The sequence below is a fragment of the Marmota flaviventris genome, chromosome 4 (genome assembly GCF_047511675.1).
Source record: "Marmota flaviventris isolate mMarFla1 chromosome 4, mMarFla1.hap1, whole genome shotgun sequence".
Lineage (NCBI taxonomy): Eukaryota > Metazoa > Chordata > Mammalia > Rodentia > Sciuridae > Marmota > Marmota flaviventris.
In genome coordinates, this window is record NC_092501.1 from 83,932,692 (window position 1) to 83,960,014 (window position 27,323).

Genomic DNA, 27,323 nt, shown 5'->3' on the forward strand with positions numbered 1-27,323 from the left:
CTGCCTCCACTATCTCACTTAGTCTTTACAACAACCCCGTGAATGGGTAGGCACCCTGTCCTCCCCATTTCTCAGGGGAACCCTTACCAGCTGTCTATTTGGATGGCTTAACCATCAGACCTAGTCATAAATGGACTCCATTCTTCCTTTTCTAGGAGCTCAATTAAGTGACAAAGGCCCAAGAGAGTATTAGAAAGCAGTAGTTGGCATTTCTCCAATAGCCCAAACTCCACCTTAATACTCACCCAGTTTATAAAAAGGGCTTGTGTGTATTTTACAACCTCAAGAGTCACCAGCAGACTGATGGGAATAAGATTGTTGTACAAGATGATGAACGTCAATAGGTTGTATCCAAAATTATCCGAGCTTGATTCTGTGGAAGAAAACCAAGGAATTTGCATAGCTTTAATTATAGTCTCTAGTCAGTTTCTTTTCATTTTTGTTATTTTGAATTTTTTCTAAAAGATGTTGACAAAAAAGTTGCTTATTGGTTTATTTAGATCCAAGTTAAAAGTGCTTGCTGTTGTGCATCTTCTATTGCAGGAATTGTGAGTACAGAGACAAGTCATACACAATTTCTGTCACTATGAGCTGGTTTCTCCTAGGAGGTGGTGGGGGATAGATGGAGCAGAGACAGCATGCCCCTCCACGTGACCACGCAGCAGGACACAGCTGTTAAAGAGGAGGTTGTGGAGCACCCCAGGAACCAACACAGCAGGTTTTTAATGGAAAGGCAGAAGGTGATGACTAGTGATTAGAAATTTGTAACAACTCTAAACCACAGTTACTGAGCTTTGAACCAAAAAATTAAATCAAATGGTGGTTTGATTAAGATATGGAGTTCTGGACGGTGGTTGTGATGGAAAGAAGTGCTAGGAAAGAATAAAATGAGTAGTCACCAGCTGGCCAGCAGACCCACCCTCCCACCACCCTCACCACCACTTAGCCAGTTGACAGCCTTTCTTCCTCAAATGTAGAATTTGGACTCACCAAATAGGATCTCTAAGTCCCAACACACAGATGCCCCTAAAGTATAGCATTTGCTTAGAAATGAATATCTGTCTGCCAGTAAGATTACATATTAATAAATCATTTCTTAAAGTTTTAAAAATTTCCTAAAATTAATTTTGTTTTAATTTTTTTAAAGAAATTGAAATTTTCTGATTTTGAACACTAGCTCAAAATGTTTAATATTATTATACATAGTGTTCAAAAGTAGAGTGTATTCAGGGAAAAAGCCAAACTCAAAGCTCCAGAAACCATAAAACTTCTGGTCCAAAGTCATGAAATGGAAGAGTTCCATAAAAAATACAACCCCCACCTGTATGTAAAAAAAAAGTTTAACCAAAAAAATTAAAAAATCATCAAAAGAAGATAAGAAAGAGCAGAGTCAATTAGGAACTGAAGTCAAAGTTCCAACAGTGACCATGAATATGTTAAGTCTGCTGGGTTTTGTCAGGGTTACTCAGATGCTATCATAAGAACAAGACAGAAAGTATTATGAATATGACAAAAAGAACATTGTTCCACTGTAAATAATGCAGCTAGTGCTAAAGTTTGACATTACTCAAGCAATGTAAATGGCATTCAATCCACACAAAGCCTGTATACCAAGATGGTGTCAATGCTATACATGTACCCAGACTGTGACATTTGCGGAATTAATATGCACACATAGTATCAGTCTCCACATTTGAGGCTAGTTTGGTCCAAACCCAAAGTTTAAGCACCAATGCCAAGGGATTGTGATCCAACTACAACTGAAATTCCGGTCACATGTCCCACATTTGTAAAGTGGCAACAAATGTTCTCCCAGAAAGTTAAAAGTGTATGTGTATGAGTTTTCTTTGTGAATAATTAGAAAAGTTTTAAAATTGTTTTAATCAGTTAAAAACTAAATATATTGAAAGATAGGAATAACAATAAACCCTCAAAAAAACTACTTCTCCACTCCACCCCCAGAGCTATAGATTCATGTTGCTTAAATTCTGTTCCAGTTGGGTGGTAGGGATAGACCAGGATGACTACCAGCGCCCATCTTCCCTACGCGGGAGCTCCATGCTGCAGAAATTCTATCCCAGGGCAGAGCAGGCTGCTACCCCAAGTAGGGTTGGCTATCAGAACAGGAACACACTCAAGGAATTGATGTTATTTGAATAGAGTATTACAAAGGCCATGTCCAGGGCACTATCAAAAACAACAGAGATCTCAGTGACAAATCAAGAAAAGCAAATATCTTCACAAACAAAACAGGAAACCAGCTAGAAACTTAGCATTGATATTCAGGGAAAAATATAGCCAAAGAAGCCTTCCTAAGAGTACATTTCTCCTTGATAAGGTAAAAAGTCACATCCATGTGCAAGGCTGTATCTATTCATGTGAAACCAAAAAGGGCACTCATGAGCTACCAGTCCCTAAATGAAAGTAGGATGCACTTTAATCTCCCCAAATGTCAGAGATATACCTTAAACCAACCACAGACCAAACAACAAAGGATAGACTCCTTCCTGGCTTAAAAACCAGTCATTGGCTGACCAGCAAGCCCTACTGACCCAAGAGAATCCAGACTTTAAAATAAGGTAAGGAACTGCCTAATGTGGATGGGTTTCCTTTCTGAGGAAACAAAAATATTCTAAGATTAGGTAGTAGTGAGAGTTGCACAAATCTGTGAATGTACTTGAATCCAATGTATATTTAAAAATAATTTTAAAATTAAAATCAAAGAAATGAAATAGAGCAGTAATTCCAGTGACTACTACTATAAGAGAAAAAAGACTTTGCAGAATTAGTTCAGAAAAGTCACTAAAAACTAAACAAAATCCAGCAACAACAGGCCCCGGAAAGAATAGGAAGTCAGAACCCAGAGTTTCTACAATATTTTATCTAAAATACCCAGTTTTCTAAAAAGTTTTTTCTCAGCAAAAGATACAATAAGAGAGGTAAATAGAGAGCCTACATCCTGGGAACAAATCTTTACTCCTCACACTTCAGATAGAGCCCTAATATCCAGAGTATACAAAGAACTCAAAAAATTAGACAATAAGAGAACAAACAACCCAATCAACAAATGGGCCAAGGACCTGAACAGACACTTCTCAGAGGAGGACATACAATCAATCAACAAGTACATGAAAAAATGCTCACCATCTCTAGCAGTCAGAGAAATGCAAATCAAAACCACCCTAAGATACCATCTCACTCCAGTTAGATTGGCAGCCATTATGAAGTCAAACAACAACAAGTGCTGGCGAGGATGTGGGGAAAAGGGTACACTTTTACATTGCTGGTGGGACTGCAAATTGGTGCAGCCAATTTGGAAAGCAGTATGGAGATTTCTTGAAAAGCTGGGAATGGAGCCACCATTTGACCCAGCTATTCCCCTTCTCGGTCTATTCCCTAAAGACCTAAATAGAGCATGCTACAGGGACACTGCTACATCGATGTTCATAGCAGCACAATTCACAATAGCTAGACTGTGGAACCAACCTAGATGCCCTTCAATGGATGAATGGATAAAAAAAATGTGGCATTTATACACAATGGAGTATTACTCTGCATTAAAAAATGACAAAATCATAGAATTTACAGGGAAATGGATGGCATTAGAGCAGATTATGCTAAGTGAAGCTAGCCAATCCCTAAAAAACAAATGCCAAATGTCTTCTTTGATATAAGGAGAGTAACTAAGAACAGAGTAGGGTCGAAGAGCATGAGAAGAAGATTAACATTAAACAGGGATGAGAGGTGGGAGGGAAAGGGAGAGAGAAGGGAAAATGCATGGAAATGGAAGGAGACCCCCAGAGTTATACAAAAGTACATACAAGAGGAAGTGAGGGGAAGGGGAAAAATAATACAAGGGGGACAAACGAATGTCAGTAGAGGGGGCAGAGAGAGAAGAGGGGAGGGGAGGGGAGGGGAGGGGGGATAGTAGAGGATAGGAAAGGCAGCAGAATACAACAGACACTAGTATGGCAATATGTAAATCAATGGATGTGTAACTGATGTGACTCTGCAATCTGTATATGGGGTAAAAATGGGAGCTCATAACCCACTTGAATCAAATTGTGAAATATGATATATCAAGTACTATGTAATGTTTTGAACAGCCAACAATAAAAAATTAAAAAAAATAAAAAATAAAAATAAAATAAAATACCCAGTTTTCAAAAACAAAAAAAAATATGAAACTTGTAAATAAAGAAGAAAAAAAAGAGCAATAGAAACTAAGGAGACTTCAAATAATGGACCAAACAAAGATATATTCAAATAACTAAAGAAGCTAAAGAATTAAAGAAAAGCATGATTACAACTTCTCAAATGAAGAATATTAACAAAGGGAAGTTATTTCTAAAAAAAAAAAAAAAAAACAAAAAAAAAACAAATGGATATTCTGGAATGAAAAAAATACAATAAATGAAATGAAAAAAAATCACTAGTGGAACTCAACAGTAGACTTGAGTTGGCTGAGGAAATAATAAGTAAATGTGAGGAGAAGTTAACACAGATTATCTAATTTGAGAAACAAAAGAAAAAGAAAAATCAACAGAGCCTCAGAGACCTATAGGACACACCAAGGATACCAACATACACATAATGGCAGGAGCAGAAAAGAAGACTGAGAATGTGACAGAGCAATATTGAATAATACCTGAAAACTTCTCAAATTTAAAGAAAAAAGTCAATCTGCACATCTAAAAAGCTCAACAAAGTTCAAACAACAGAATAAACACATAACTATTGAAAACAGAAGACAGAATCTTAAAAGCAACAAAAGAGACTCACATCATACACACACACACACACACACACACAAACACAGAAATACAGTTAACAACAGACTTTTAATCAATTCAATGGAAGCTAGAAGAAAGTGAGATGTCATATTCAAAGTACTGAAAGGGAAAAAACAATGTCAATCGGAATTCTATAAGAATTCTATATCCAGCAAAACTATCCTTCAAGAAATAAAGAAAGTAAGGCATTCTAAAATTAAAACTGGAGTAATTTGTTGCCAATCCACTTTCAAGGAAATATTTAATGAAGTTTTCTAGGATGAAAAAACAAAACAAATGACAGAAATTAAATCCATATAAAGAAACAATGAATGACAGTGAAGAAAACTATATAGGTACTTCTAAAAGATTATAATTACATACACTTATGATTTCTTCTGGATTTAAAAAAATGATAAAATTTCATTATAGAACTGCAATCTTGGTGTTATATGCAGGTATAATACATATGAAAGTATAAAAGTTCATAAAGAAATGATAACCTGCCAATAACTAATACACACAAAAAACAATATCAGAAATGGTAAGCAAGTAAGTTAATATAAAGCATCTCCATAAAATTATTTTTTTCTTTTTCCTTTTAGCTTCTTTAAGAGATATAAGGTAATATAAAGCAATAATTATAACATTGTATTGTTGGATTGGTAACATATACCTGTAATAATAATAGCACAAGAAGGGGAAGAAATGAAGGTGTAGTAGGAGTGACATTTCTTTATTTACTTAAGTTGGTACTAATAAAAAATGGATTACAATAAATCAAGATATACATTGTAATTCCAAGAGCAACTACGAAGAAAATAAATTTTTAAATTGTTTAAAAATAATCATTTGAGTATAAACAAACCCCAAATGTGCCCATCTTCACTTCATTACACAAGCCAGAGGAAACAGAAGGATGGCACAGCCAACAAACACTGACCATGTCTGGAAGGACTTTACAAAGGTGCTTTTGTCCTATTTCAATGAGCAACCCACCCCAACACTTACCCATCTTTTTGATGTACCAGTTACTTGCACCATGAGACCCATTCCAGTACAGGGCCCCCACTGAGCTCACCAAGGCCATGACTAAGAGGATGCCAAACAACACCAGGATCTGCACATTGGTTACTTTCTCAACATTTGATCTTTTGAGAGGTGCTTTGGTGGAATTCTGTAAAATAGCATTAAAGTCAATAAGAGTCACACAACAGACTTGGGGGCATACTTGGGAGAAAACAAAGTAAAACAACCAAATTCAACACCTGAAAAATAAAAGACAATTTCTTTTCCAAATGAATTTCCAATTACCAATGAAATTTGAAAGCATATCATGCTCTTGAATTTACAGCTAGTTAACTCCACATGATTCATTCCACACTCACAATGACTACATCTTAGCATGAAATTAGCCACTTCCATTATCATGGAACACAAGAGACTCTAAATAATTTAAGTCCAGTTTAGAAGAAATCATAATACTGCAAATTCAAGAGAAACTTAGAGAGTCTATACCATAAAAAATCTAGAGAAAACCTTCAAAGTAATAACACAGCTCCACAATAAATATACAGAGAGACATTTTTAAAGGATACATTTTTCCTTCCATTAGATAAAAATGTGAGGAAAGAAGATATATGCAAAGACATTTACATCAATAATGCAAAATAAAATATTCACGGGTGTAAAAATTAATGGATAGATAAAGTTTCACTTGGAGAACTGTGAACAAGAAATGAGAACGAAAAGTTAGGAAGGGCCTTGTGGACAGGAGAATACCCGAATCATAAGCAGAACATAGACAGGAAGGTAAAACATTCTTGATGAGGCTAGAGCCCATGCCAGTGTTGGGAGGTGAGCGTGGGAAGAGAGATTAAAGCTAGAGTCAAGGATCATGGCATTTCAGGTAGAAATTTTAAGACTAAATCCCCTCTACAGTGGGAAAGTCAATAAAACACCCTGAGCAAGATAGTTACACACCTGCAGTCATTTTATTTGATGATTTCTGAAAGTAGTTGTTGTGGGGAAAGTAATGCCCTCATCCTAATCCCTAGACATGTATATGTTATATTACATGGCAAAAGGGACTTTTTTTGGGGGGGTGGGGGGGTACTAGGGATTGAACTCAGGGGCACTCAACCACTGAGCCACATCCTCAGCCCTGTTTTGTATTTCATTTAAAGACAGGGTCTCACTGAGTTGCTTAGCCTCTAGCTTTTGCTTAGGCTATCTTTGAACTGGAGATCCTCCTGCCTCAGACTTCCAAGCCACTGGAATTGTAGGCACATGCCTCTGTGATGGCTGCAAAAGGGCCTTTGCCCATATGATTAAAGTCTTTGAGAGAGGGAGTGTGTCCTGAATTAATTAAATGGGCTCAATCTATAATCACAAGGGTCCTCAGAAGGCAGAGCCTTTCCTGATCATGATCAGAGGGAGATGTGACAACAGATGGTCAGAGAGCTACAATATCGCTGCCTTAGAAGATGGAGGGAAGGAATCACAAGCCAAAGAAAACAGGCACCTCCAAAGGCTGAAAGGTAAGGGGCAGACACCCACCAGGTCCTGCAGAGAAGAGCAGCCCATATCTTAAGCTCTAGTCCAGTAAGACCTATATCCAACTTCTCACCTACAGAACTGAAACATGGCAACTTTGGGGGGTTATAAGCCACTAAATTTGTGGGAATTTGTTAAGTCGCAATAGGAAAAAAAAAATACAGTAATACAAATGGTTGAGGAAACACGGAGGAAAGTAAATCTAGGTGGGAATTAATTATGATAATCCATTCCTGGAGGTGAGGCAATTCCTGCATTAAATCAGAAGGCGCGAACTGGATGGTGTGAGGTGGGTGCTGGAGCTTCAGTCTGCACGTCTCCTTCCGTGAGTTTCAAGCCCTGGCTTTCCACAAGCCAAACTGATTTGCAAAGACTGGGTGACAGGGAAGCTTATAAGGCATTAACTAACACAGAAATGCATCAAACTTAAGTAAGCACTGTCTTCTATATCCTCAATTTCTCTGATCATTGAAAGAGAGCTAGGATGGAGATGTCTTCAGAAAGAATATAAGTGAAGTTGCAATGTAAAACTAAAATTGTGATGAAAACAAGAGGCAAATCACTCCTAAGATTCAGAGAGAATCTCATGCCATGATGTCATTGAACTCTATTTGAATTCTACCACCAAACCTAGAAATACTGTAATGCTATCGCCATGGCTTTCTTTGGTGGTAGAAGTCGGGGATTGTTATACTTGGGATTTTGAAAAGCTAAGTCCTTTAGGAATCTAAATAACACAGCAGCATTTCTTCTATTTATACTTTTTTTTCCTCTTCTCTTTAGTTCTCTAAATTATTTGTCCTTTACAGGCTTTTCAAAAAATTCCTTTAGACTCTAAATGGAAATCCATTAGTAAAGGCCAACTTATCATCAATCAAATACCATATAAAGGTCAACTGGTACAACACATCCCCATCTGGTCTCCCAGCAAAAGCCAGCAGGCCCATTCCAAGACTGTTTATCCTAATCTTTTAAAAACTAAATACGATCTTATCATTTTTAATAAACATTCATTGAATGAACAGGAAGGAAAAAAATACAATTAACCTCATTTCTAGGACCCCATTAGTTATTTTCTTCTTTTCCAATGGTTGAACTACAGATAGTTAACAGGGTTAGGAAAATTTATCTTATATCCAACACAACAGAAATGACCCCAAAACATCAGGCTTCAACACCTGCACTTTGTGAAAAGCCAAGCTCTGCTCATTCAGCCCCAAACCCTGAACATCTCTTCTTGGATTGATGAACTTTTAATGCTAAATTCCTAATGGAATCACAAGTTCTATAAAATTCTTTAAAAAATACTGCTACTTTGATGCAATGGAGTTGTACGTAGAAACAGGTCAAAATGCTATTTTGAAAACGCTGGATTAAGACATATTTTATTTCTTATTAAAGAAAGTGGGCCACAGAATACTGGCTGAAACAATGACTTCAGAGTTTGCCTGCTTGGATTTAAATCCCAACTCCATCTCTAAGCTTGGGTTACGTATTTATACAATGTGCCTCAGTTTCATCAGCTATAAAATAAGAATAGTGATAGTTCCCTTCCTCATACTGAAGAATAAATGAGTTAATATGTGTGAATTGTTTAGAGTAATGCATGATTTGTTGATACTAATTTTTGCTCTAATTAAGGTGATAATTTCTCTTTTTCCCATTAAATCAACCAACAGAAATGGTAGATTGAAAGATTTCTACATGGAACTACACTAAGCATTAACAGAGGGAACCCTCAACAGTAGAAAGCATTGACCTAAAAATTTAAAGGCAACAACAAAGTGGGGGCGGAGAGAGAAAGGAAGGAAGGAAGAAAAAGAAAAAAGAACCCTAAAGAAATTGAGTTCCTCTCTGTGGTCAAGTACTACAAGTACAGACAAAAAAATGTTATTACACAGACAGGATGGCTTCCAGCTATGTGTGTGATATCATATTCTTTTAAAAGCTCATTATTTTTACTTGTTGATTCAGCCCTAAAGGCACAGTACGAGGAGCACAGATGTTTCTGGGGCTTTCCATCATTCTGTACTTGAGCAATAAGCCTCATCCAGAAGTTTGTCACATTGAGGGGAAAGGAAAGCGCTTCTCCCACTCATGGGCTACAAACTGCATGGGCTCACCTGGTGCACACCTTGCTAGCTAAAGAGATGGTGAGAATGTTTTAAAGTACAAATAACTATTAGACCTTAGCTAGAAAGCTGTATCACCAATATATGATCTAGAAAACAGTACCTTACCCTACAAAGTGACCCAATACTCAAGGAAGCCTGGAGTGTGCTTGGATTTGTGATGTGCACAAGCTGAAAACTAGAATCAGGGCCCTGCCACCCATGATCTCTTTATCACTTCATCACAAAATAATAGGAATAGTGATCTTGGTTATTAGAGTTCCAAGTGCTCGCCAAGGTCACTGTCATTGGGCTACAGAAGTTCAATGCCACTCACTTGGTGGCACAGCAATCAGCTCTTCACCAAGTTAAAGACTTTGCGTACAGACTGCTCAGAAAGCTTTCTAATCAGCCTCTGTGGATAGATGAGGCCCGAGCAGGAGGAGTAAATGGGACACATCTCAGATAGGTGGAACAATCTTGATCCAGCAAGAGCTGTCTTCCAGCAGTTGCCAACTGTTCTTTTTCTACCTGCCATGGAATCCAACACACAGTCTCTGCAAGCATTCCACTGTGCCTTAGTGCCCTACCCTTCTGTGACTGAAACTGCCCTAGGTCCTCCTCCTGCTTCACAAGATCTCCTCCTGCTCCTTGCCTTACCCAGTGGAGGACACACCTTCACTAGGGCCTCCTCCACAGCATAGATACTTCAGCAAAGACTCCATCCCTTGGCATCTGGAGATAGTTTACTATATGTACATCGAAGACCTTGTAATGCTTCTGGATTTCTATTCCTCTAATGCCACGTTAACAAATTCATTTGTAAAACTCACACCAGTTGGCTGCCCTATATTCTGCCCTCTCCGGCAGCAGGTCCACTGACCTCTCTCTCCCCCTTTCTCACTGAGGATTTCCGCACCTGGCTCATGGAATTCCATTCTGCCCCAACCTTGCTGTCATCCTACCTTCAAAATCACAGCAACACCAACGACCCATTAATTTAGCCTCTCAGTCCTTTACTGCTCAGTACTGAATGACCATCTACAGCTCTAGCTTAATCTTCCCATTTCCATGGTTCAGCCCCAGGACTCATCACACATAAACACTCAGCTTCAGAGACTCAAAGATGAGTATCCTACACACTTAACCATCTGTCAGGCAACAGCTCCAACAATACTCTTCAACTTTCAGTGAGTGTCTCCACCTTTCTAATCCTAATTCCTTTCCCAGTCTTCACTGATCAATTAGCAGGTGTGGCTCTGGGTCTATCATTCCATTTATTCTAATATTTAATGCTCTCATCCTATCATTTGACCTCAAGGAATGGATCAACACACCAGTCTCCCTTCCCATTATTTAAAACATGTTTCTGCCCAAGAATTATTTGTAGTATCCAGTCAAATGACACCTGAAACCTGGGCATATGATCCTTTTTTATACAAAAAAAACTGTAGGATTTTGTAACAACATATTTTATAACATCTCGTTTTTATAATTCCATACTACTCCTTATTCTACCTGGTTCCCAGAGAGTAAGACTAGACTTTTCATTATTGTATCTATATGGTTTAACATAAGACTTGGTGCACGGTAGTCACCATTTTTTTTTTTTAATGAAGAAACATAGCCGAATGTGTGCTTTATAAGTTACATAAAAGGGCAAACAAGAGGAAAAGTCAATTCTCATTAACAGCTACCACTAGCAAAAAATAATCCCAAATGATACCAAAGGAATGTAAGAAATTACACGAGGGACACTAACTGATGTGGAATTTCAAAAGCTGCCTGATCAAATGTGTCATAATATAATTTGTGCTATCAATTCACCAATGAGATTTTTTAAAAAAAATTAACAGGGAAAAAGAGCAAATTCTTTTAAATGAATATTTTCCTTTGGTATATGAAGACTAAGCATAAGTTCTTTAATTCAGCTAAATAAAAATCTACTGTGAAATATAATTAACTGGGATAAAAAGAAGTTGAGAAATAAAAAAAAAAGGTTAAAGCTAATCGCCACTTAAGTTCAGAAAACAATGTAAGTTAGAATCATTCATCCCTCTTAAATCTAGAAAACAAAGACCATCTGTATTTCAGGCAAGAGGTAACAAATATCTGTTAAGATAAAAATCCAGAAGAAACTACCTAAGGCACTCTCTTTCCTAATTTAGGTTGAAAGACAAACTTGAGCTTCCTAAATACAATTTCAAACTTTCCACTCAATGAAAACAAAACAAAACAAAAAAAGGGGTGGGGGGAAATAAGTAAGAACAAAGACAAACTAAAATTATTATTGTTTTGCAGCACAGAAACATTTTACCTGCATGAGTTTGGTGTCGTGTCCGGTATAAACAACTACGCCAAAGACCCACTGAGTATTTCTAAGCTGTGTACCTCTTAATAAGATCTGGTCAGGCCCAAGGGCAACAGGGCTAAAAGTAAGAAACAACATTGATATTTAATGATAGTCTGACAAGACAAGCTTGAGCTTACCCCTTAAATGTAAACCCACAATAAAGCAAATGGTCCCTTCAGTCAAATTTGATCAATAAATGTTACCTTTGGCTTAATCTACCAAAAAAAGACCCACGAAAATGTCCATTTTATTCACTCATCACTATGGAGAAAGAGGCTGTTATTTTTTCCTATGAAGTTTTAAAGGGAATTATGTCTCTTATAATCCTGTTGTGAAACAAAATACCTAGAAAAGAAAGAGCTAAAATAACAACCAGACGCTTATTCATTTGGAAAACCCAATTTATTTTATAGACTATAATAAGAAAAAAAATAAGCAATAAATGTATCATATCAAATTTGTCAAAGATAATGTAATCATCAAATAAAGATATGAGTGATAATTTAAAAATTCAAAAGGGGGCTATGTACACTGGCTACACATATTAAATGACAATCAACAAGCAAGTGCACTTAGTTATCATATTTGCTTTGGGTTGATTACTATAAACAGGTCCTTCGCAGCCATGGGTCTATTGGAAATAAAAAGGAGCACCTGACAGGCTGTGGAGGCACTAATAAGGAGCATGCAGATAAAGGAAGGGCAGCAGATAGAGACTGCACCCCAACATCTGACCAAGATGACTCTCGGACAATAAAACAAATACCACGAGACAAGGACAACAGAATATAGACAATCCAGCACTGAATATCTATAGAGGGAGAATAACAATTTACTTATTCAACTTTCCAGAAACAAAAGGGGATTGGGGTCCTAGCTCAGAGGTAGAGCACTTCCTCAGCATGTGGGAGGCCCTAGGTGTGATCCACAGCACTGCAAAAATAAAAATTATAAAATACAAACAAATTCCATTTAGAAGAGAGCTAGCAAAAAAAAAAAAAAAAAGGATAAATTTCTCGTACAAGTTTATTGACTGTTAAACAATTCAGGTATCTCTCCTGCTTTTTCTGTTTGTTATAGCTAAAACCTTTTCTTCTGTTCAGCAGGTCACAGGGACATAGGAAGAACAGACCCCTACTATGAACTTCATCTTAGGCCCTTGGGCTCTTGTCAAAAATCACTTCTTGGGGAATGGGGTTGTAGCTCAGTATAGAGCACTTGCCTGGCCACATTCAAGGCGCTGGGTTCGATCCTCAGCACCACATAAAAAATAAATAAATAAATAAATTTATTTTTAAAAATCACTTTTGTTTAAATGGAAGGGAAGTTTTAAACCGATGTTGAAATAGTTTTTCAAGAAAAGCTCAGTTGGGGCTGGGGTTGTAGCTCACTTGGTAGAGAATTTGCCTAAGAATTAAGCTAAATATGGAGAAATCTTATAGTTTTCAAATATTATGAGACTAGGAAACAAACAACTTTTCCAAAGCTTCAGTAACTCTTAGTCACATTATTAAAAAATAATGATAATAATAATAATAATAATATAATAATAAAGAAAGTTGACACCTTTGCCCATCTAAGTGCAAGGTACCGGTGAAGTCATAGAGGTGACGATTAGGCCCCTCACATTCTATGGTTCCTGTCAATTTCATCAACACCTCCCTCGTCTGCATGTCAGCAGTTTGACTCAATCCCTAAAATTTAAATCAAAAGACAAAAATGAACACTCTTTTCCATGTTTAAGGGACAACATTCAGCATTCTGTCAATCATAAGGATATAACCAGCCATCTACAATGCAATTATTGAATAAAGCAAATATCAGCCCCTCAAAATCCTTACTGATAGCTGGCAGCTTTTACCACAACAATCTCATGCAAAAGATTTCAGTTTAGCAGAAGGTGAAGATTCCATGCTTAAATAATAACATATTGAAATGACTTTTAGAAAGCGTTCTAACACTGGTCAAGAAAATAAAGTATCCCTTCAATATTTTACACTGCCTAGAACTTGTTAATTCTTTTTTGATTTTTAAAACATTTTATTCTGAACATTTCCAAACATACATAAAAAACAAAATAGTATAATAAACTTCATTAATTCCAAATAGAAAAGAAAATGTCTAAATCTACGGAGAAAAGAAAGATCTGTAGACAGAATTATTGAATTAAACTTTAGTCAGCAGAAAAAGTGTCAATAATACATTAAATATTATTTCTCATGTTAGAATAAAATGTATGGTGAGAATAATTTTATTTAAGGCATGAAAATTTGGGGTATAATATACCGCTCTCCAGAATTAGAATCTCAATTTCAACACAATGTAAATTGAGATACCCAGGGTCTGTCTACTCCATTTGTCCACTAGAGTTGCTGTTCTTTCCATCACCCAGATCAGTCTGGCTGAGGATGTCCCCTCTCTTCAGCATCACAGATAGAGAGGCCAGTAAGATACAAAGGAAAACATGATACCCTCCCTCCATGACCTACAATTTAATAAAGTCCACTTTTTCTTGGTCCCTCTCAAAAAATTCCCCTTATAATCAAAGACACATTATTTCCATAGATTTCATTAGGGTTAAGGCCTGTCCTTTGGTGGCTGAACAACTTCTCCACAAAAGACAATGACTGGTACATTTGGGACCAACTGTAACTTGAACATCTATAACATGAGTTATAAAGGTAACTTTACCTGACGTATTTTAAGGTTCGTCTCCCCATCTAGATTAGCTGTTTCGACATAACACATTGCCTGAGGTTCACTAAGGAGAGAAAAAGGAAAAAGAGGGCCACATTTAGTAACATCATCTCCCTAGATTCATAGCTCATCAACTATTATGAAAACCATGTCTGCTGATGAGTCCTTCAAAACACACTGTTATAAACAACCACATCAGTAGTAGTGATTGGTGATAAAGGAAGACACACTCTCCATCTTTGGGGCTCAACAGCAATACAAAGTTGTTTGCCCAAATAATCCACTCTCGCAGGCCCCACATAAGGACCCCCTGGCCTCAAGAAGACAGAAATGACTGAAAGTCAATGAGAAGGAAAGGATGTCACATCAAAAACACATGATGCCCTAAGTAAGACCCAATCACTGGGCTAGGGGAATCCTTAAAGGCTGAGGCTGGGCCTACACCTGACCAAAACATGTGGCCAGAACAAACACACTTTTTGAGGAAAATGACAGTCACAGAAGTTAGGGAATCAAGGCATAAACTTGACAGACCTTTTTGCTTCCCTGTACTTTCTACTGGGTCAAAAGGCAACTATTTGATCCAATACCTAATTTTTTTGTTTATTTATTTATTTTTCTTACATACATGAAAATAGTGGAATGCATTATAATCATAATTATCCATTCACAGCACTGTGGATACCACTGTATTTGGCTGATCTTTGCTCTGAACTTTTATTCATCAATTTTTCGTAACTCAGTATATAAAGTATGTTCACGCCAAATTATGCCATTATACATGAGCTCTCTTATTTTTTTTTACATTACAATTCCTAATACACCTTTATACCACAATTTACCATATCTCTGTTTGTATATAAAGTATGTTGACACCAAATTCACCTCTTCATACCTAATTTTAAGGACAGCATCCAAAGAATTAAAATAAGTGTGGCAGATAAAACTCTTACTTCTAACCTTCTGATTTAGGTTAGTTGGCATAGTTAATGGCAAAGAGAATGGACCCTGCAACTCACTAGCTAAATTCAAGTCCCCTAATGCTACCTCGAGGAACTATATGGTCTTGGCAAGTGGTTTAATCTCTCTGTGTCTTGATTGTCCCATGCATGAATGAAGGATATCCAGGGTAGTTGGGAAGATTAAATGACACTTTGTGTTGAGCAGGCTACTCAGCACAAAGTGCACACTCAGGCACATGGAGTATCCTGACGATATGTCAGCTCAGACAAACCATCCCATATTAAAACTAAGTGATCTGAGGGTCACAGACAAGACTCCTAACCCAAACTACCAAGTGATCAAAGCTTTAACATGTCTAAAGAGTTACTCTGTTTCCTACGAATAAGGCCAAACATGAATCCCCCTGTTTACAGTGTTTTCCTCCCTCCATAGGACACAGGCCCTATTTTTAAATTTTTCATCTCTAGCATAAAATGAATGCTAAGGCTCAGAACTTAAAGAATGATCAAATCCAATACAAGAAACACTGTTTGTAATCATAGAAAATGCAAACAGCATGAGGATCTATGAGTCTAGCCACCCATTAATATAGAAGACACAGTTTTTAATATCATAATTTAATCTTAAAATCAAGAATGGAAGTTTATCCTTATGCTGATTTTGACTTTCTTTCTTTGCTATATACTAAAAGAAATTTTAAAAAAAAGAGTCTTGTTGTGTTGCCATGGCTGCTCTCAAACTCCTAGTCTCAAGGGATACTCCTTCTTCAGACTTCTAAGTGCTAGAACCACCACTGTATTTGGCTGATGTTTGCTCTGAACTTTTATTCATCAAGCCAAGAGCTGCACTGTTCCATCATGTATATCACTGAGTGATGACACCTTTCTAGCATAAAACTACCTGGAGAACAAGGTAATGCCACTTGAGCAAATGGGGCTTGAATTGTGGATGAATAAAGAGCAAGTATCATCCTCAGGTCATGTCCACACTGAGACAATGCCTGTGTTTCTGTGAACACCTGTTCAAGGGCAGAACTGGGTTCTGCCTGGGCAGACTGTTATCTGTCTGACCCACCAGGAAACTGGTGCTGAAGTGTCTGATAAGTGCCCCCTGCATGCTAGGATGTATCACTCCACTGCCCTTGAATCAGTGTACTTATCAATGAGGAGAATACCCTAGAAAGGCCAAGAAGAAGTCAAAACCTGTAAGAAAAAGAATTCAGAAAAAGCCTAAAAGGACAAATGGCAGAAACAAAACCAAGGGTCAAGGCAAGAGAAGGCAATTGAAAAAAGCACAGGTTGGGTATCCTTTATCTAAAATGTTTGGGATTTTCAGATTTTCCAAGTTTGGATCATTTTGGATTTTGGAATGTTTGTGTGACTGTAACAATTCTGCATCCCTAATCCAAAATTTTGAAATCCAAAATGCTTCAAAATCTCAAACTACAGTTAGCCAATAGAGTACTAACTGGAGAACAGGATAGTGAGAATAGGATGGTAACTCTGGTAATTCACAGGGTAGAAACAGAAAAGATGGCTCAAGAGTTCTACAGTTGTTTTTTTTTTTTATATTTAATTGTTGATAATATTCATTTCAAAAAAAATGTGCCCACTAGCACACCTGACCTGGAGGAGAACAGGACCATGTCTGCTGGAAGATACTGTCCATTGAGGACCTTCACGATGTCTCCCACTGCCACCTACAGAAAGGGACAAGGACAGAGAGGCACAAAAGAAAAGAAAGCACAAATGTGAGCAGGGTAGTTAAATAAATGAAGAAGAAAGTTATTATATAACTAAACCATGTCTGGCAACAGCAAAAGGAAAATGCTTCCACACAACCTGGAACACAGTCAGCCCTCCATGTCTGTGGGTTCTGCAGCACTAGATTCAAGCAACTAAGGATCAAAAATTGGCGGGGGGGGGGGGTGCCTGTACTTAATATATACATTTTTCTTGTCATTATCTCCTAAGCAGTACTGTATAACACTATTTACATAGCATTTACATTCTACTAGGTCATCTAGAGATGTATATGGGAGGTTTATCTAAAGTATATGGGAGGATGTACTTGTGTTTTATGCAAATGATATACTATTTTAGATCAGAGACTCAAGCATTAGTGGATTGGGGTATCTATGGGGCATCCTGGAACCAATCCTCATGGATACTGAGGGACAACTTGCATCACCATTTCATGAAAAAGAAAAAAATAAATGGAGAAAAGAGGTGCATCTGAACAATTATGAACATTACATTTTCTTACAATTATCTATTTGTTAACTAGTACTCCAGGATAGGCTATAATAGCCTTCCAAAAGCCTCCTGGGTAAGTGTCTAAAAATCACTTAAATAATTTCAGAAGAAGCACCAACTGAGAAAGACTGTGGGCTTTCCAATCAAGCAAGCACAGGCGCAAGTCCCAAATTCAGAGACACATACTAGTTCTATGATTGTGACAAGCTGCCTCACCTCCCAGGGCTCCAGAACCCTCACTTCTAAAATGGGAAAAGAATACCACTGGCTCTTAAGGTGGCATATACAGCATCTGGCACAAAATTGGTATATGAGTGTAGTCCTACTCAGCATGTGTGTCACTGAATGGACATCGTCAGTGACAAAGTCAAGGGAATTAGAATTCTCTATGACATCTAAAAAGAAGACCAAGTATTACAAAATTGCAAAATGCAAAATGGGTACTTAATGTTTCCTGTTTCCTATTCTAACCATATCATTATTCTTTTAGAAACTTATATAATACTTGTGAAAAATTACTAGATTATAAAAACTAGCAGGTACCCGTTCTATTTTCTTTCAGGGAGGTAGGGGGTGACACAGTGGTAGAGCATTTTCCTAGCTTGTACAAAGACTGGGTGTAATCCCAAACACTGCAAAAACAAAAACTACTATTGAGAGAAGAAACAGTTTTCTGAAAGGTATTCTATTAGTGCTGTGAACTGCTATCAAAGTGTGGGGGGAAGTCTAATTGGGTTCAACATAGACAAGGATGGTAAAAATTAATTTTTAGAACCCTGTGCATTTACAGTTAGTACCAAATTCAAAGACATAAATTAGTATTCAACTTAAAGGCAAAAGAAAGGCATATAATTAAAGTATATTCCAAGATAAAGAGAAGTTAAAGAATCGCTGCTACAGAGCTATTTTAACAATCATCAGCACAAAAAGCAAGGGATATTTATGTAAATTTAAAGTACTATTTAAAACTAAAAATAATCTATTCAGTTTAATTACACAGAAAAATCAGAAGCAGCAATTAACTTGAGAAAACACTAGAAAGAAAAATTAGTCCTTATTTCAAAAAAAATTTTTAAAAAGACTTTTTTTTCCCTAATTCAAAGGGGGAAGACAAGGGAAATTACGGCTTTCTCTCACCTTTATTTCTAAATTTAAATATAGATATATATATATTTTTTTTTCTAGTAATCAAGTATTAAGAAGTTTCAGGGCTGGGGATTTAGCTCAGTTGGTAGAGTGCTTGCCTTGCACGCACAAGGCCATGGGTTCAATCCCTAGCACCACAAAAAAAAGAGAGAGAGAGAAGTTTCATGTTCATGAGAAACTACTTACCTGGGAATCTGCTTCAAAATGATTTTCTATTTGATATTCTTATACATGATTGCCCCTTGCATATGTGATACTATCTAAAAGAATTAACACAGTGGAAAAGAAACCATTCCAGGCCCCTGAGTTCATTCTAGCCTCACAGGATTCTTCAAGTCTCTTACTGATGAAGGAGGCAAAAAACGCTCTCAGTAGTGACCAGAGCTGTTGAGATATAGCTGAAGGCTGCCTGTCCAGTTCCACCCCAGGAGCTTGCTGCTTGAGCCTCAACACATTTTGGATTAGAGTTATTGCTTTGGACACCATTGTTCTCTCCCATATCCCTGTGCTCACTCTGAACTATACTAAGTTGTACAGCTGTACCTGGTCCTCCCAAACAACTCAATTTCACACCCTCTTCCTTGAACATCTCTTGAGAAAATCCTTGCCTGACTAGAACCAATCACTCCAGATTAACTGCCCCCTGAAGATGTTCCCAAGGCACCCGCACACGCCCTGGAGAATTCAGCATGCCAACTGTCTCTCCACTATACCAGTTCTTGAGTGTGCACCCCACTTCATCCTCATCAACCTCTTCCCATAAACTTGTTAAAAATGCAAATTCTAGAACCTAGTGTATCACAAAATCTTGGAGGGGGGCCAGATCTGTGTTTGATCAGATTTTGAGGTGATGGAATGCTGGCCAAGTGTTGTGGACCACTGCACAACAAGGGCAGGGGCCATGCTCTATTCTTCCTGGGCAAATGGATCTATAAACAAATAAAATGCATTTTAAATTTAAAATAAAGATGCATGTAGCAAGGTATTCAACAGGTGTGTTGTTGCTGTTGGTATTTTTCTCCCAAAAGTATGTGGGGAAATAGAAATGAGCTTTAAGGAAATTTTGAGGCCATCAACTTCTGAACCCAAAAATCTGTGACCATCACTCCATCTCCCACTGTTTTAAGTAACATCAGACAATCCAGATCCAAATTCCTCTTCACTCTGGCCCCTGTTAGGATTTGTATATGAAGTGTCCCCCAAAAGCTCCTGCGTTAATGAAGGAATGCTCAGAGGTGAAAGGATTGGATCATGACAGCTGTAATCTAATCGATCCACCCTAATTTAAATGAACTAACTGGGTAGTAATTGTAGGCAGGTGGGATACGTCTGGAGAAGGTAGGTCACCGAGGTTGTGCCCTGGAACAGTCCTCTTCCACGCAGCCCCTCACCCCTTCCCTCTCTCTGATTTCTGGCTATGGTGAATGGAGCAGCTGGCCTCCACCACACTCTTTGTGCCATGATGTCCTGCCTCACAGAGCAATGGACTCAGCCAACTCTGGACTGAAATCTCTGAAACCATGAGCTAAAATAAATGTTTCCTCTTTTAAGTTATTCTTGTTAGGTACTTTGGTCACAGTGATAGAAAGCTGACTAACACAGAGCCTTTTCTGGGGAAGAAAAATAAAGGGGCAATTCCTCAGGGCCGTGGGGACCCTTGACTTCCTAAGCACTAGCAGCATTTCTCTCCCCAAAGTCAACAATTTCTAATGTCTTGACCAAGAACTACCACACTTCACTTGCACATGACGGGGAGACCAATGAATGTGGGCAGCACAGGACCTCTAGATAGGCTATAAAGGTTAAGGTGTTATGAAAAACACTATAAAGGGGAAATTTCTTTAAAAGGTGGTGGATCTTGTAAAAGTAAGCAAAAGTAAACAAAACCAAAGTGAAGGCTGCAATAACCATATCCTGGTCACTCTTTTCAGATACGTAAGACCATAGGACATATTTAAAACATTGTTTGCTAATTGTTTAGCAATAAAAACTATTTTTAGTTGCCCTTCTAAAAAGCTGTTTTCTCTTGAAATCATCCGCTTTGATGAGACTAATTGAGAGGACTAATGAGAAGCATCCCTGAAAAACATCTCTGATCCATTAAGAAGCTAAATTTTATCACTTAAAAAGCTAATTTTATCAGTTACAAAATATCAAGATAACAGACCAGATTTCTTCTATATTTCCTGTTCATTATTTCAAACAACCAAAGACCACCATTCTCGAACCTTCCCCATGTCATGCTTCCAGGAATATGGTCAAAAATCATTTCTTGCTACCATGAAGTTAAGAGCAGCAACTATTGTTCATGTTCATCTACTCCCACCTCAGAACCAAAACACAGGATGTCCTACTCAAACTCTGTATTTAGTGATAACTCTTTCACCAATAATTATTAGAAATGAGAATCTCAAAGTTTAAAAAAAAAACAACTCTAAACATCTGAATTTAGGTCAAGAGAACAACAGAAAATGTTTCTCACATTGGGTTTAGAAATGCTTTGAAATTTGAGAAATGAAGTTCACAAGTACATTCTAGAAGTGGCCAGAAACAGAGGAAACCCTCATCAGCTCTCAGCAGACCTAATGGAAAAACTTATATAAAATGGAGATGACCTGACCTCAATGAAAACTTTATATTGTGTAATACGAACAATTCACTACAAATCTCTAAATCAACACCTTCCAGTATTATCTTTAAAATTAGTTTTTACCTCTTTCCATACAATGGTATGCCACATACCATTTCTTAGCACTGGAAAAGAAAAAATAAACACTGAGTCAGTTAAGATTGGTGACAATCAAATAAAAGCAGATTCCTAAAAATCCAAAAGGCTCCTTTTAAACTTCTATTTATTAATTCTAACATATCGTATCCTTTGACAGAAAAACATAACATCATTATCCACAAAAATGGAGCCCCAATCTATATACTCTGTAACATACATACATTTCTGCAAACACATAAATATTTATGTTTATATGTAAGTAAAATCTATTTATGCCAGGTGCAGTGGCACATGCCTGTAATTCCAGCAGCTCAGGAGGCTGAAGCAGGAAAAGTGCAAGTTCAAAGCCAGCCTCAACAACTTAGTGAGGTTCTGAGCAACTTAGGGAGAAGCTGTCTCCAAAACAAAAATGGGCCAGGAATGTGGCTCAGTAGGTAAGCACCCCTGGTTTAATCCCCGGTACCTACCCTCACTCCTCACCAAAAAAAAAAAAATCTACTTATATTCCTCCCAGAAGCAGGAAAAAAACAGATGTCAAACACACAATTACAACAACAATAAAAATAACCGCAGCTAAAATAGCAAGACAATAAAAAGTAGAAAAAGGGAGGTAGGGAGAGAGTATAAACCAGGGACATGAATACTTCAATGGATATAAACACAGTCTAGTTCATGATAATTACAACCTTTTCTAAAATCCTAAAATACACAGTCCTTTTCAAATATTAATTATCAGGACTAATATTATTTTTCTAATTTATCTCAGTATCATTAACTACTTACTTAAATGCAGGTCTTAGTCATACAACAATGTAGGAAAAAAATGATAGTCTCTGGTATCTTACCTATTGCTTTCTTCTTGTTAACTGCATTGTCTGCCTTGTGTCGTTTCTGTTACAGAAAGAAACAAATGATTCTTAGATTCAAAAGTTCTAAATGAAAAACTGAAATAACAAACAATAAGGGCAGAACCAGGTGCAGTGGTGCATGTCTGTAATTCCAGGTACTTAGGAGGCTAAGGCAGGATCCCAATTTCAAGATCAGCTTTGGTTGCCAAGCTGGCAGGACATATTTGTAATCCCAGCAACTCAGGAGGCTGAAGCAGGAGGATCACAAGTCCCAGTTCAGCCTCAGCAACTTAGAGAGACCCTAAGCAATTTAATGAGACTTTGTCTCAAAATAAACAATAAAAAGGGTTGGGGATGTGGCTCAGAGGTAGAACACTTGCCTAGCATGTATGAGGCCCTGGGTTTAATGTTCCAAAGGACAAAAAGAAGAGCAAAGTAAGAGGTTTGGAACTGGAGTCAAAGAAATTAACTGCCCCCAGAAACTAATAATTCTAATGCTATAAAAGTCAGCTTAATTATTTTGTGATCTAGTATCATTTACTAAATTTAGATGTGGTCTATTCTGGTATAAATGATGATGTTTTGGTTCTTAACAGTCAACAAGCTCCTTACTTTTCATTTGTTTGCAAACAGACTAGAAGAACAATTCAATAAAATAAACCCAACAACAGACAGCTGGTTTCAATCTCAATTTACATTAATTGATTTACCTATTCCTCAAAAGATGTACATGTGTCTAGGAGGCCAAGTGTGTGCATGTGAGCATGTGAGGAAGAGAGAGGGAGACAGAGAAAGAAAAGAAGAAAGAGTGAGAACAGAAACATGGCTATAGCCAAGGAACTTGGAGATGCCACAGGTTAAAAGTGTGAGAAGAAAGATTCTTGTAAAATTCCCTCAGGTGTATCAAACATAATGCTGCTTTCCTGAACAACACTATAACGTTTTCTTTGCTATCCAAATTAACAAGCTTTAAAGCAGGAGTTAAGAAACAATAGTGATAAACATCAAAAGCGGTCTAGAAACTGCTCCAGGATCACTTTGTGTATCTAAGACATTGAGTACAAGTTATCTCCCCAAAAAATACTATCACCAGTCTAAAGGCTGGTTAAACTATTGCCTAATTCCCTGTATCGGACATATCATCCAAAGCAGCACATACATTATCAGTTGTAATCCAAAAAGCAAACACTTACAAAATCTTCTACAATCTCTTTGATGCCGGCAATTGTTAAAATAATGATAAATGGCACCAGGGTGGTATATCTTCCTGTTGGAGATACATCTGGAATTTGCTGTAAAAGACCACAAAAGGGAAGTTAGCACATTAAAATCCTCCATGATAAAAGAAAATATGGCACTTACAGCTCACTCTTTCACAGTGCCACTCCATTTCTGTTACACACACACACACACAAAAAAAAGATTGCTTTATTTTTAAAACTAGCTATGCATTTTGGATATTTTTTTTAAATTTTACTCAATTGCTAATGTGTTTAAAACACAAGAGTTAAAAATATATCCCCTCAAGAACCATTTTTTCCATGCCTCTTTTACTAACTCAATTATCCTTAAGGCAATACCAAAAGAAGTCTCTCCTTCTACAAAAATCACATTTGTTGATACCATCAATGATTAGATTAGGGAAACAAACTATAGGCAACTATTGTAACACTTTTTCAAGTTAAGGAACCTGTTATCAAAATCTCCTTTTTGCATGTAATTAAGTATGCAAATTTTAAGTACTTTTTAAAAGGCATTACCTGCAATAAGGCAATGAAGAGGAAGAAGGCATTAGCAGCTCTTCTAATCTGCTCATACAAGAATCGAGGTAGAAATGTCAACACGCTGTACTTGGCTGTACTGTAAATGCAAAGAAAAATCCTACCATTAGTTACACATGAAAAGCCTTTTAAAAAAAGAACAAAACAAAAAGTTTTTAAAACTTTACAACCAGTTTGTAAAAACATAATGTTTCAAAACTTGGCTTAAACCAATCAGTTCAAACGAATCCCCCTCTTGTAGTAACCAATCACCCCCCAACTTGTTCCCGCCAGTGAAAGTTCTAATCATGTTTTAGAGTTGTTGTTTGATTTTCCTGCGGTGTGTGATGATTTGCTAAGAGATGCTATGATGTATGTGAAGTCCCTGCCTTCCCCAAAGAGTGTATAAAACTGCTGCAAACCCTGGGCTCGGGGCCTCTCAGCGTCACCAGTTGCTGTGTGCACGCGGACCGAGCTAGCTCGCAATAAACACCTCTTTGCTGCTTAAAAAAAACTCAGGACAAGGAAGTTGCAGTTTAGACGTTCTCCTACAGACCTATATTTTATAGAAGGGGACACCTGATCAGAAAATTTCCCAAGGTGATCTTTGTGTTCAAACTTTGATACATACATGCTTGTTTAGTTTTCACATAGTATAAGCAGGGACATCTGCCCCCCCTCATCTAGAAGCCATGAGCCACGTTAGGTACACACATGTACCTAACAGTTCAACGTGTCTGTCTGGATACACACCACTGATATTGTGTGCTGCAACCACACCTAAACAAATTCCATTCCTTCTATGCACCCATTAGTTGTCCACCTTTGCTCACATTTTGCTTCAGTTGAGCCATCCTCTCCCTTCCACCTTACAAGCCTCTCCATGGTTAAAAAGTCTTTCCCATCTTATCCTCCCATGTCTTATATACTCCTTAAATATGACCAAAGTCATAATGACTCTTTATTCTTCAAGCCCACAATATGGTGTTTATCCCTTTGTCATGTAAAGTCTGCTTTGATTCATAAGGTACACCTCTGCATCCTCGGGTTCTGAATCCATGGATTCAACCAACCACAGATTGAAAACATCCAAAAAAAAGAAAGTTACATCTGTACAGAACATGCCATTTTTCCTTGTCATTGTTCCCTAAATATTACAGTATAACAGTTATTTACATAGCATTTTCATTGTATTAGATATTATAAGTCATCTAGAAATGATTTAAAGTATAAGGGAAAATGTTATGTAGGTTCAATGCAAATACTATGCCATGTTATATGAAGGACTTAGACATCCACAGATATTGGTATCTGAGGGGGACCCTGAAAGCAATCCTCCACAGATACTGAGAAATGGCTACATCTATTTCTCTAGCTCCAGAACAGATTATGGAAACAGTAAGAATGTTCACTTCATCTCAATATGTTCCTGACACAGAGCACAATACGGTCAATAAACAATGAAATAAACCAAAGTTATAAACTGAGACCCTAAGAGGTAAAATAAACCATAAGTATATAAACTACCTACAGGTTTATTCAAGTACCTACTTAAAAATTAAAAGAAAGAGAGTCAAGTACTTATTTGATGCCTAGATCACTGTCTAAAAGCATGACTCTGAGCCCATCCTTAATTGAAATACATTCTAGCAAGATTATCTAGCAGGTTCCAAATGCACAACAAATTAGAAGCATCAAAAGAGAAGGACAAAGGGCTCAGGAGACAGCATATACCAGGGGCACGTGTACTATTATTAATACCTGACATCAACTGGTCCCAGAAAGACAAAATAAAACCAAAGCTGACAACTCAAGAAACACAAACGCCTGAGGCCATATAATGTATCAAGAAATGGCCTCCTGTCACATTTAATGCCACCACCTCAGAGAAGATCTTCCCATGATACAACTGCCTGGCATTTCACGATTCACAGTGATCACAGTTGTCCTTAAAAAAAAAAAATCATTGTTGGCCTTCTGCCTAGGTGCTCGAGATGTATGATAAAATATATGAAGATCATTTTCAAAACAAGTCAAACTTTAAAAATCCGACCCTTAAAGAGATATCACTTTATTAGCTATAAGTGCTTACATGGATGGAGTCCCTCTTCCCAACAGTATACTGGGATGTTACTGAAAAATTCTGCCAGACAGAATAAACTAGCTAACATTATGCACATCAAAGAGTAGAGAAAACATGCTAAACATGAGAGAGCTCACAGTACAGGAAGTCTTCTTAACTAACACTTAGAGGACAAAGTCAAATGGAACACCCTCCATTCTTGATGGCCATTCTGACCATTGAAATAAAGCAACTAACATCAGCAGGAAAGGAAGCAGGAAAGTTTACACACTCTTAGATAAGACAACAGAAAGTGTTTTGCAAGATAATTTGAATACAACACTTGAACTTGAGACTCCATTTGCACAGCACACACACACACACACACACACACACAAACATGTGCACCTATATGCACACATACAGTTGGCACATGGCTCCTTCTAGGTGTGAACATTTTCCTCTTTAGTCAAAGGCTCAGCATGCTTAAGAGACCCACATGTCTCTGAACATTATGAAGGTGGAGAGCTGGTGAGGAAGGAGAGACAGGAAAACAAAAGTGGGGAAGGGAAGTACACACTTACTTTCACTCTACTAGAAGTACAAAATGTTTTCATCTGAGATAGAATCATCATGATCAATAATTGAGAGAAGGGCTGGGGCTGTAGCTCAGTGGCAGAGTGCTTGCCTAGCATGTGTGAGGCACTGGGTTCACTCCTTAGCACTGCATAAAAATAAACAAATAACATAAAGGCATTCTGTCCATCTATAACTACAAAAAATATTTTTTATATTTTTAAAAATTAAAAAGTATAGATATAATTGAGAGAAAACTCATGCAAGAGAGGGTTACTGTGTAGCATTAAAATAAAATAATTACCCAAATATACATTTGTCCCTCAGTATACAGAAGGGTGTTGGTTCTAGGAACCTCTGCAGAATACCATGAACCAGCTCCCCAGCAAGGACAAGGCTGAAGGTGCAAGGACCCCAGTTTTAGTACTGAGAGTTTAGAGCAGTTCCTGGAGAGGTAAAAATTTCCTGTTTGAATTCAGTACAGCAGTTGAATCTT

The 27,323-nt window shown here is 37.4% G+C and overlaps 1 protein-coding gene across 2 annotated transcripts in view; it reads right to left on the reverse strand.

Annotated features, from left to right (window-relative positions):
- Atp8a2 (ATPase phospholipid transporting 8A2) overlaps positions 1-27,323 on the reverse strand; it is a 619,499-nt gene that overhangs the window by 433,185 nt on the left and 158,991 nt on the right. For both annotated transcript variants that reach the window (XM_071610764.1, XM_027941579.2), the window contains exons 3-12: positions 24,190-24,289; positions 23,623-23,721; positions 22,427-22,472; positions 21,567-21,607; positions 17,078-17,151; positions 14,484-14,553; positions 13,359-13,486; positions 11,757-11,868; positions 5,784-5,949; positions 246-373 (exon numbers count right to left, since the gene is read on the reverse strand). In XM_071610764.1, the coding sequence (XP_071466865.1) occupies positions 246-373; positions 5,784-5,949; positions 11,757-11,868; positions 13,359-13,486; positions 14,484-14,553; positions 17,078-17,151; positions 21,567-21,607; positions 22,427-22,472; positions 23,623-23,721; positions 24,190-24,289 (964 nt within the window). The remainder of the gene's footprint in view (positions 1-245; positions 374-5,783; positions 5,950-11,756; positions 11,869-13,358; positions 13,487-14,483; positions 14,554-17,077; positions 17,152-21,566; positions 21,608-22,426; positions 22,473-23,622; positions 23,722-24,189; positions 24,290-27,323) is intronic.